General features: G+C 46.5%; 1 protein-coding gene across 1 annotated transcript in view; it reads right to left on the bottom strand.

Moving 5' to 3' along the window:
- XDH (xanthine dehydrogenase) overlaps positions 1-11097 on the bottom strand; it is a 59761-nt gene extending 48664 nt beyond the window's left edge. The window contains exons 1-4 of the mRNA XM_059942928.1: positions 11056-11097; positions 4838-4895; positions 1759-1855; positions 346-454 (exon numbers count right to left, since the gene is read on the bottom strand). Coding sequence (XP_059798911.1) covers positions 346-454; positions 1759-1855; positions 4838-4895; positions 11056-11097 — 306 coding nt within the window. The remainder of the gene's footprint in view (positions 1-345; positions 455-1758; positions 1856-4837; positions 4896-11055) is intronic.
- Between the last annotated feature and the right edge of the window lie 950 nt (positions 11098-12047).

Raw genomic sequence — 12047 nt, 5'->3', positions numbered from 1 at the left:
AATCTTCAATCTGAGACGGCAAGGGGGCTTCCTAAGCACACTCGGGCACAAGGTGAGGAAGTTCCCCTGCCCCTCCTCCCTCCAGCTCTGACACAGCTGGACTTACCAGCCACCAGATCCAGTTGACCTCTTGGTTCCCATGGGGCATGCAATGTCACCATTCACCCAGACACAGGAGGGAGCTTCAGGCTCGGGGGCCTCCACTTTCTGCCTCACAGCCATCCCCTCACCTCCACGAGGATCTGGGGAGGTGGCTGGGCCAGAATGCCACCTTTGCCCTGGGCAGTGACACTCAGCCCAATAACCCAGAGCAAGTCTGCAGCCTTGGTAAGAGCCTCTGGTTACCTGCACAGGATGCAGCCTCGTCTTGGTACTTCCGATTCCTTCCACAGTTGTCACGGCAACATGGTGCAAGGAGCAAATGGGGGCCAGGCAGGCATTGGCAGAAAAGTGACTGGAACCCAGATTAAGGTCATTCCATTGACAACTCAGGTCATCAGAGCAGACCTGAGTGCAGGGTCTGGGAGATCTGTGATGCCTGTGTCACTTCTCTTCACTACATTATGTTCTTGTCTTTTCTACAGGTGTCCTCACCTCTCTACCCAAGACTCTGCACCCGAGCCCCTCCAGCGTCCTGTGGAGTCAGACATCGGTGCGCCCTAGGCCTCTGAGCCGGCGCATGGGAGCCAGGGTCTCTTTCAGCTGCCTCTTAGCCCGACACTGGAGGTTGAGTCAAGAGGAAGCTTCTGGCAGTTTCCAGGCCCAAAGTGTGCTCCTCTCTCTGCAGGGCCCGTCCTTAGCCACTTCAATTTCAGAACGTCCTGTCACTTTTGCTTCTCTGCTTTCACTCACCTCCATTTCTCCCATTCCTCTGTGGGGAGAGGGAGGGGAAATCCCCAGGTGACATGGGACACCAACCCCTTAGACATAGCTTCCCCACATCCATCCCTTTATGCATCACTCATTCACTCATACAGACAACATCAGTTACTGAAGGCCAACCAAGTGCCAGGCACTCCTGCCGAGGGCTGAGGAAATACAGGTGAATAAGATGGAATCTCTGTTCTCTAATAGCTTGCCTTCAACTCAGGAAAACAGAAGCCAGTGTGAAGATGAAATTTAAATATTTTACAGTAAGTGTTTCAGGAGGGCTATGCACAGGGCACCATGGGACCAGCAGAGACAAGGGGCACCTAACCCAATCTTGGGAGGTCAAGGAAGCCTTCCTAGAGGAGGTGATATTTTGCCCAGTCCTAAAGTGCTAGTAAGAGTTAGCCAGGTAGAGAAGTCCTTGAGAAAAGGATATTCAAGACGGGAAACAGCTTCTGCAAAGACCAAGAAATGAATGGGCATGGAGCATTGGTAGTTCACAATTGTTTCTGCATGAACAGAGTGCTGGACCCACGAAGAGAAAGAAAACTGGAGAGGAAAGGTGGGGAAAATTGAAGGACCTCACACGTTGAACAAAAAGATTGGACTTCAATTTGGGGGCAATGGAGGCCTACTGAAGGATTTCATGGGATGTGATATAAGTCTGAATTTTAAAAAGATGATTTTTTTCAGCAGTTCAGAATCTTGTCCATATTTATAAGCCAGGAAGATACTTCCTAAGACATCATTCTATAATGTCCCTCTTCATGACCAAAGCCTACTTAGAAACGCAGGAGCTTACACACATGCGCACACACGCACACTCACACAAAAGCTGACCCCTGCGTCATAGTCCTCAAAGGCCAGCAGCCAGCAGGCAAAGGATACATGATCTTGTCCTGGAGACGATCATACTTGGAAAGCATCACCGTGCAAGCCCCACAGCCGCCTTCTCCGCAGCCCAGCTTTGTCCCTCTCAGCCCCACTGGATGGTCAAGGGTTAAAGAATATGAACTCAGAGGAAAAAAAAAGTCTTTGTTGGGCTGCTGGGAAATGCCTGGACTGAGCTCCGAGTGAAGAGCCATTCGTCCACACACAGGCTCAGGCCTCTCAAGCCGGGAGGCAGCAGACCCACACGGCCTCCCATTCAGACAGGCTGCCCTGCATCCCGGAGAAGCAGGGAATGAGGCCAGTTCCACTGTACAGAAAAGGAAAGGCACCAGCACCCACGTGTCATCCCCTGGGACTGGAGTTCCACTGCTCTCTAATCCTGGAGATTTTCTTGGGATCAAGGTCTTCTAGGTGTGGTCTTAACGGTCCCCCAACCCTGTGGCCTCACTGGGCAGGTAAATCAGGCACCTCAAAGACTGGGCACGTGGGGCAGACCTCACATCACCCCAGCTGGTCGTGCAAGGAAGCCACTCAGGCCAGCAGGGGACTTGCTGAGTTCAGCTTCCCTCATCCCCCCGCCGAACCTTTTGGATTGATGAAGTCCAGGGACCAAAATTAAGGCTGGACCAGGGGCTTCTGAATATCCATCCCATAGGATATGTGAATGGAAATTTAAATGAAGATATTTTTGAGGTCAGAAACCAATATTGGAGCCACCGCTTATATATTGGGGGAAACAAAATCTCTGATACTTTGTGCTTGAAAAGTGCCTTACTAATAGGCTATTCCGGAGAACAGCAGTTATGGTGGCCTCTTTCCCTGGGACACACAGGCTCCATTGCTGCTTTTCCCTCAGGTCCACAGGCCTCCAGGCCATCTATCTTCCTACTGAAGATGGAAGGAGCTGAGGCTATTATCCCTGGTCACTTCCCTAATTTCAAGATAAAATTAATAACTAACAATGATACAGCATCTTCTACTTGGAAAGCAGCTATACCCACGGACCCGTTTGATCTTCACAATAATGTGGTTAGCAGGTAGGGCAGGAATTGATGAAAGAAAGAAAGAGAGAAAGAGAGAGAGAGAGAGAGGGAGGGAGGGAGGAAGGAAGGAAGGAAGACAGAGAGAGAGAAAGAGAGAGAGAGAGGGAAAGAGAGAAAGAAAGAAGGAAAGGAAGGAAGGAAGGAAGGAAGGAAGGAAGGAAGGAAGGAAGGAAGGAGGGAAGGAAGGAAGGAAGGAAGGGAGGGAGGAAGACTGAGACCCAAGATGTAATGTGCGCCCTGCAAGGTGACAGTCACTTGTGTTACCTTGAGTGTTAGGGCACAAACATGGCCATCTGACTCCTCCTCCACCATGCTGCTGCCTCTTTTAAAGCACAGCTGGGGAGGGATCTCTAGATCTCAAGTTATTCTTTTCACTAGTCTGGACGTATGAGATCGGCAGCTTAGACCAATCTAGGGGCACATGAGGACAAATGGAAGCAGCTCAAAGTAGTCTAGAGGTCTTCTGCTAACCTGGGCATCCTCTGGAAGCCAGGGTAGAAGTCAAGGCTAGGGTCTTCTCTCTTGCCTGGAACTCCCACAAATCAACTCTCAACACAGGCAACAGCAAGCCATGAGGACTTCATATTTACGTGCCAACTTTCAGGTTTGGATTTCATTTGAGATTTGGCCTTTAAACCAGCCAACTGCTATGATCAGGAATTTCTGAGGCTGTCAGGTCTTCAAAACTGTATTAGAAATCTAAAATTGACGTCAACAATCTCTAAGAGTGAGCCTCTCTTTCCAGACCACCCAGGTAGATGGGCTGGAAATGGAGTCCCATGCAGTCCCCTGATCCCACTGAGTGACTCCAGGTCTACAAAGAACGCCATCAGGTCCATGTGCTGTGAACCTCCAGACCTGCCCCCGCCAGGTCAAAGATCCAGGGCAAAGTACACTAGAGCCAGCTGCTATCTGATAGGAGGTGAAAGAACCAGAGGCAAGGCCATGGATTCCAGGCTGGCTTCTGTGGGTGCTGAAACGATCCTTTGTTGTTCCAAAGTATGTCACTGCAAGGAGCCACCAGACATCCCTGCCTCTGGGAGCCACAGGGTTTATTGACAGAGGTCAGGATGGGTGTCATTCTACAACAGACCCCTAGAGAGTTTCCAGTGTGGGTGGGAAGTTCAGAGCATGGCTCCCGGCTTCAGTCCAGGTCTGCCAGCATTTGCCCAGAACACACGAGGGAGAGGTGTGTCCCTTAACACATCCAGCCTCACTTCCTCCTCTGTTAAAGGGATCGCTGTGAATCAGTGAGAGAGCCTACATAAATCACCTTGAACTCCACCCATATGTAGTCAGTGCCCATTAATGTTGGCTCCTATTCTAGCTTTACTGTTGGTTTTGTTCCAGAGCCTCAGAATACTTTCCTACTAGGAAAGAACAAAAGGGATGGGGGATCTTACAGAAGCCCTCCCCACTCTGGGAGCAGAGCAGCACCCCAACCCCGCTCAGGAGTCCCCCACCCCATGCTTCCCAGTGCCTGCCCTTCCCACAGTGGATGGTACCTCTACACGATTCCCACCTCAGGCATCCTTTTCCCAAAAAAATACCCTTTCCCCTGACTTTCCCTCCACCTTCACAGAGCTAGAAACCCTGCCTGGGAAGCCCATTTATGTATTAACAAAGGTCTGCTGAGGCAGGCTCTGCTCCTCCTGGGGGTGGGGGGAGGGGAATGACCATGAAGCTTGCCAGAGCTAAGGAGGGTCTTTTGGAGCTGCTTGTTTTACAGGCCCAGGATAAAACCTTGGCATTACTAGAACCTTAAATGCAGGAGACTTGAAGAACATCAAGAATCATATTCTTACTCAGCAGCTGAGAATTTCAGACCCACCAGGCTCAAATGACTTCCCAGGGTCACACAGCTGCCAAGTGGCAGAGTTCCAACTAAGACACAGGGGTCCAGAGCCCTGACCCAGTGCTCTTTCCTCTGCACTTCACGGCCTCCAGACCAGTCACTAGCAAATGGCATAAGGCCCAGAGAATGAGTCCCCAAGTGCCCCCTCTCCCTCACCCCAGCTCCAAAGTCAGGATACATTTTCTTCTCAGGTAGGCCAAAAGGGTTGTTTCTGGATCTGCATTTTTCTCCACCACCTATAAAAGCAAACACCAAAGAAAACTATATCAGAGGTATACTTAGCCATCGTCTCACCCAAGAATTTGTAGAGTTAATGGAGATGTGCTACATATATCATGAAAACGGAGGTGCTTTTCTTAATTCTATAAGATGAGCATATTAGCTGCAAGCCAAATCGTGTACCTGCGGACACGCTGCAATTCTAAAATTCTGCACCCACCACAGAGCACTTAGGTGTGGCGCCGGCCGTGCTGGGCTGACCAAGGCAAAGTTCCCTTCAAATTGAACAAGTCATTTCATTTCCAGCTGCTGGAGCACATTAGTGAACGCCAGGGACAGCTGGGAGCGGGGGCATGCAGACCTCTGGCTTTGCATCCTGGAGGGTGGACTCAGGCGGTGGACGGCCAGTCTGCCGTCCTGTGCTCATAGCAGAGTGTGGTATGCGTTGGGTCATCACAGTCAACAGCACTAACACAGGTTAGAAATGGAGGAGAAATCTCAAACCAAAGGCCCACGAACAGAATGTTCAGTAAGGCAGAAATGTTGTCCACGACGTGTGGTGTCAGTTCCAGATGCAAATCATCAAAGGAAATCTATGAAAACCTGTTTCGCTTCTCCTCATGCATCATCAAGCCTAAAAGGGTCTGGGTGATTGGGATGATTAAGGGGAGAGAATGTGTGATAAGAGTTTCTTGAGAGAGACCTGTATTATGAGTCTCACATCTTCCTAAAGTAGGAGGAGGAGGTATCTGCCTCACCCGTCCAGCTTCATGAGGGGCTTCTATAGCCCTACATGTAAAGCTCACATGCTGCAGGGCATATGGTGGTCTGGCTTAGCTAAAAGCTAGAGAAAGTCTTACCAGACAAGCTGAGGTAGAATTGTAGTGTAAGGATTGATGTGCACTTCCAGAGTTTGGAAGAGCAAAGGATGTGAAATTGTTGTGCCATGGACCTAGCACAGGCTATACATGAGAGAGAGAACTTGCTTGGAGGTGTTTAAATCATTCCTGAAAGACTGACTACAGGAGGTGATGGGACCTCCATCAGAGTCTGTGTGGAGTGGACCTCCCAAAACTGGAGGCTGAGGGAGAACAGCCAGACTGAGAAAACAGCCCCCCGCACCATGTCATGAGACTTGCAATTGAAGGTTCCCAGCAGTGGGAAGCCATCCTACACCAGCACCTAATAAATAAGAACTTTCTCACTACCCTCTCCTCTCTGTCCTGAAATGAAACTGTGTTTGGCAACTTATAATTGGTCATAGGATTTTTTGTTCACTAAGAGTAATCCAGAAGGTCATGAAACTACCAAAATTTACCCTTGAATAAAGTCTAAAGGAAAGTGGAAGATGAAATTAATTTTCTTTTATGATTACACCCCACAGGTCCAGCTTGTTCAAATTTTCCTGGTTACAAATTTCACACAAGGAGTTGTTTCTTTTCTCTTGGAAATGAAATCATAAATGCACAAAATAAAAATCTTTATTACCTTTCTCATAGATGGCAATAAGGTCCTCTTAGCTTACTAAGAGGCTCCTGCCTCCCTTTCCTCCTGCCCTGCTGCTCTCCTTTTATCATATCCCATCAGTTCTCTGCTCAGTGCCTTCAGTGACCTCCCACATATTCAAGGTAGCATCCAAGTTCCTTAGGCTGTCCTTCAAGACCCTTTTCAATGTGTCCCCAGTCTTCATTTTCAGCCTGTCCCCCTCCTGCTTCCCTGCCAAGCTGGTCTTCATACTCCAGTGAAAATACAACTTAAACCTTCTAACTCCTGTGCCTTTGGCCATTCCATTCCTCTTTCACCTGCATCTTGACTTATTAGAAGACCCCAAACACTTTCCTATCACCCCAGCCACAAGTGGTCCAACCTTCCTTGAATTCCTCAGAGAATGACCATACCACTCTCATGGTATGGCTGTAGTGTTTGTCCTAGCAAACTCCACAGAACCCTCTCTCAACAGGATGCCCAAAGGAAATGTGTATTCTAAAAGAAAAACACTGTGGGGAAGTGAGCTTAGGAAATGCTGGGTTAAACAGATTGCTCTGGTAAAACTCAAGCACCAAAACAAATAATAGCAATAATGGATTACAAACCATTAAATAGAATTGAAACTCTTAAGTCCAAACCGATCATTAATAAATAAACAAACAAGTAGGAGAGAAAGGAAAGTTCTTCCTGACAGAAGAATACCAACTAGTGGCCATTTTGGGTGGCCATTTTGTAATTCAGCACAATAACTGATCTGGTCAAGAATTATCGATGGGTACTGCAACTAGCAGATGAAAGTTTGATAATCAAGGTATTTACATAGTCCCAAAGTATCTTCTCACAGATTATTCATTAATTATAAAGGGAAAAAAGTAATCTTACAGTGGAGATTGTAAGACTACTGGTGGACACCACCTTAACTGAGTGATCAAAGTTCACATCACAAATAATGGGGAAAACTGATAACATGTGCTTCCTGATATAATCCACCAAGAAAGACATGTCATTTCTCTGGTATCCTGCCCAAAATGCAGACTCTGAGTCTAATTAGAAGAAAGCACAACACAAGCTCAAAATGAGGGACATTTTAAAAAATAATGTCTTGTTTTCTTCATAAACATCAATGTCACAAAAGACAAAGGAAAGCTATGGAGCTGTTCCAGATTAAGGGAAACTAAAGAGATATGACAACTAAGTACAAGGCATGATCCTGGATCCTGGGATTGGGGGGTGAAAGCCATAAAGACTTTACTGGGAAACTTGGAATAATGCTCTGCATAAAGTTTATAGATTAGACTAGTATTATATTAACACTAGATTTCCTGATTTTTATAATTAGATTGTGGTTATGTAAGAATACACTTATTCTTAGTTTAAGGGATAGAGAAGTATGATATCTGAAATTTATTTTTTATACTTATTTATTTATTCATTTATTCACTTGGTTGCATTGGGTCTTAATTGTGGCACGCAGGTTCCAGAGCATGCAGGCTCAGTAGTTGTGGCAAGCGGGCTCTCTAGTTGTGGTGCATGGGATCTAGAGTGCACAGGCTTAATTGCCCTGCAGCATGTGGGATCTTAGTTCCCTGACCAGGGATTGAACCTGCATCCCCTGCATTGGAAGGAGGATTCTTAACCACTGGACCATGAGGGAAGTCCCTGATATCTGAAATTTATCCTCAATGTTTCAGAAAGAAAATTTTATACTTTATGTATTTATTCCAATTAATTACATGCATAAATATATATATTAAATTATGTATTCATATATCTATATATCTATTTATATGCATAGATCTACACACATGTATGTATACTTAAAGAGAGGATGTTAAAGCAAATGTGGCAAAATGTTAGGTGTTGAATGTGGGCAAGTCTATTTAATATTTCTTTTTATTCTTCTTGCAACTTCCTTGTAAATTTAAAATACCTTTAAAGTACAAAGTTTGAAAAATAAATTTCTTCAGTAGAGGGTTTCTCAGGGCTTTAATATTCATCCATTCATTCTGTCCACATTAATTGGGCACCTACTATGTGCCAACACTATACAAAGTGGTCTAAGAATATCTAAGAAGAGTATCTGGTGGGGATACTTTTCTTTGAAATACATTTTGGAATATGGTACCTTACCTAATCACAATCCACTTTACCAACTAGTTCATAAACTCCCGAATGGTAAGTGCCTGGTCTTAGAGATTGTATTCCCCCAGCGCATATGTGTCCCATAGGCTCAGGCCTGGGAGGAGCTTGTAAATGTTGACGACATGGGTAGGTGGGTGGTTGAGTGACTGAGTGAGTGTTGTCTCATCACTGACTGCTGCTTCTCATGGGGGTCACTCCTGGACACCTTCAGCTGCACCTTACATGCCGAATCTTCCCAGACTCCTCTCGGGGCCACCATCTCCACTAACCAGAGAGTGACTGTTCAGAAAAACAAGAATCCTGTCCTCCAAGAGGACGATCACTACGGTGATACCAAAATCCTGGGCAGCTCTTTCCCTTCGACTCTGACTCTAGATCAGATGTGGAAACCATAGTCACCAAGGCCTGTCACCACCACAGAAGGCCCTCGAGGTATTTGATCATTTACATCTTACACCTTCTCCAGGACCACAGCGAGTGAAGACAGAATCCTGGACAGTGGCCTGAAACAGGGAGAGTAGGAAGCTCATATTTAAGAGTGAGTCACTAAGTACCAACAGCTTCTTTGGTAACCTCCTTGCACAATATCTGGTAACAAAAGATCTAGATTATCTTGGGAATCGAATTGGGAAGAAACTTACAGCTGTCTTTATTTGACTGGGAATTCCCTTGCTTGGTCTAGTTTTTATAGCGCTGCTTTCACCTCATCCCTCCTTGCATTGCCTCACCACCTTTCCAGCAGATTCTCAAAAGTCTGTGTGTTTATAAAATTAAAAGCACTGATATTCATCACAGAAACCTGTAGTAGTAGAAGCTTCAAGAGATAGTAGGGTTTGATGTAATGATACTAACTACAAATTTTAAATTGCTTTCCTAAGGTGAAAATAAAATACGTGGGGAAACAATTTTCACCAAACCAGATTCACCTTGAAATGCTTGCTTCTAGATCCGGTGCATCATAGCAAACCGTCCCCAAAGAAGAACAGAAGCTTGCACCGTCACATGTGAACTGTTGGCTTAATAAATAATCAAACCTTAGAGTGAGACTGTTCCTTGGAAGTCACTGAATCCGTTTGCTCACCCAGTATAAAAATTGCTTAGAAAAATGCCATGAAGATGCCACTGTGTAAGTAATGGGTCGAGAAAGCCAATTCAACGACTGTTTCTTAAATCTCTACAATGTAATTGCTGAATGTGACAAAGTCGTTGGAATTCTTGGCTGCAAGTCTAACAGCCACCAACAAGGAAGATTTGCCCTGCCTCTTAGTTTGCTACCAGAGACCAATGCTGAAAAGAAGTCGGCACAGAGAGACAGCTCTGCACCTGGAAGAGCACAGCTGACCCCAGTTCCCAGGGCCACCCAGTGATACCACTCAAACTGAATCCAACAGTCCTGGGAGCACTGATATTGTGATGGCTCATGGAATTCCCCTGCTAGTCACCCAAATATATTCTGACAATTTAAGCACTAGATGCATTTTAGTTCTTGAACATTGCCTCCAAAGTCACCCAGTTTCTCAACTCAAAATTGCCAATGTTGCAAAACAAATAAAATTGCTCTTATGACGGGGTATAATAATCACTCATACTGTGCACACGGCCATTCACAATGTGCAACCAAGGCTACCCTTTTACTGTCGCTTTCCTTTCCAATAAGGGGGCTGAAGCAGACGCAAGCACCTCAACACCTGTGTAGGGAGAGCAAGTGGACGGTGGAGACAATGTGATGTGCTTGCCCCCTCTTCTCCCTGCACCTGCATTAAAATGTGCAAAGATTCTCACCCTTCCGGTGCTGCAAGGACTGGTACCCTTTTCATAAGACCGCCCTCTGCCCTATCCCATCCCCACCTTCCCTAGGTCCCTGTGCACCAATGAAGTTAATCCAAGTGAGCAATTTTTATCAAAGTAAGAGGTTTGCAATATTTATATGTATAACTAAGTGTGGGGTGGAAGGGCTCGGGGAGAGAAGCGTGCCCTTTAAGAAATAAAAAATTGTGGCTTGCCACAAGATGTCAGTATACGTCCTCACACAACTTAGCTGTTACATTTACACCGATGAAATATCAGACGCAAAGCTGTGTACATCTTATACCCTGAGATTAGCAAGAAAACACCTTCCTGCTCCTTTTCTCGGTAAAGAAAGCAACAAGAGCCTTAGGATACATTTGATTAAACACAGAAACGGAGACGACCTCCAATCTCACCTAGAACCCTGTCCACCTTTCTCAGCTTCCTGCCAATGTCTCTATTACCGAGAAGAGGTTGCAGGTAGCACGGGTGGAACTCACAGACGCCTTTCTTCTCGCTTCCCTCCCCATCACCCCTTTGCCCTGTGAGTATCTTGACTGTGTTCTAACCCTGAGAAGGTCTTCTTTCCCCAGTGTTACCCCAAATGCAGCAACAGGTTTGAAGGAAGAGAGAGAAAGAGAGAAGGCGAACAAATGAGGGAGAACACAAAAGAGAGAGAACAAGAACAGGTCTTTTCCAGAGGACACACATCCCTCCCGGGGATCAGGGAAACCAGAGAAAAGGTCAGCTTCTGCTTACCTTTTTGCCATTCACAAAGAAAACCAACTCATCTGCTGTCATTGTCACGGGTTGGGGGTCCCTGAACTCCAGGTACCGTATGCCCAAGAGGCACTGCCAGTTATTACTGCTCTGCAACTTGAAAAATACGCCTCCCAAAAAAATGAAATGAAGTCAGCCGATGGGAGGGACCAAGCTCAGAGCTTCGGGGCATGGAGAGTTCTTGGCAAAAGCCACCCGTTTACATAATCAAGGAAAATGCAATCACACACAGCAAATCACACCCTCAACACCTGTGTCGAAGAGCACAGAGGAAGACACAGGCAGATATCAGCAAGGAGGATGCCTTGGTGCCAGATGACTGGGGGTCTTAGGCGCCACCCTCACAGAACCTGCTTCAACCTCCCACTTGCTGAAGACGGAGAAAGCGGAAGGGCCACGGTCATAGTGACAGTCCCGGCAATAGAGATGATTCACACCCTCCGCGTCTACACTTGTCATTTTTTTTTTAATTAATTAATTTATTCATGGCTGTGTTGGGTCTTCGTTTCTGTGCGAGGGCTTTCTCTAGTTGCGGCAAGCGGAGGCCACTCTTCATCGCGGTGCACGGGCCTCTCACTATCGCGGCCTCTCTTGTTGCGGAACACAGGCTCCAGACGCGCAGGCTCAGTAATTGTGGCTCACGGGCCCAGCTGCTCTGCGGCATGTGGGATCTTCCCGGACCAGGGCTTGAACCCGTGTCCCCTGCATTGGCAGGCAGATTCTCAACCACTGTGCCACCAGGGAAGCCCTACACTTGTCATTTTACCATTTAGGTTTACAGCAACCCAGACTCAGAACTTACATGCAGGACTCATTCTCCCAGAGCCTGGAGGGGTCTGGAGTCATAAGAGGCAGAGTCCAGTTATTCAGATACAAAATCTTGCATTTGACCTCAGCAGGTCTCTTATCACTTTCAGAACTCACTTATTTTCATCCTGTAAATGGGCAAATGAATGACATCAAGAGCAAAA

The sequence above is a fragment of the Balaenoptera ricei genome, chromosome 13 (genome assembly GCF_028023285.1).
Source record: "Balaenoptera ricei isolate mBalRic1 chromosome 13, mBalRic1.hap2, whole genome shotgun sequence".
NCBI classification, from domain to species: domain Eukaryota; kingdom Metazoa; phylum Chordata; class Mammalia; order Artiodactyla; family Balaenopteridae; genus Balaenoptera; species Balaenoptera ricei.
Note: the sequence above shows the minus strand (reverse complement) of the source record. Positions and strands in the feature narration are given on the sequence as shown.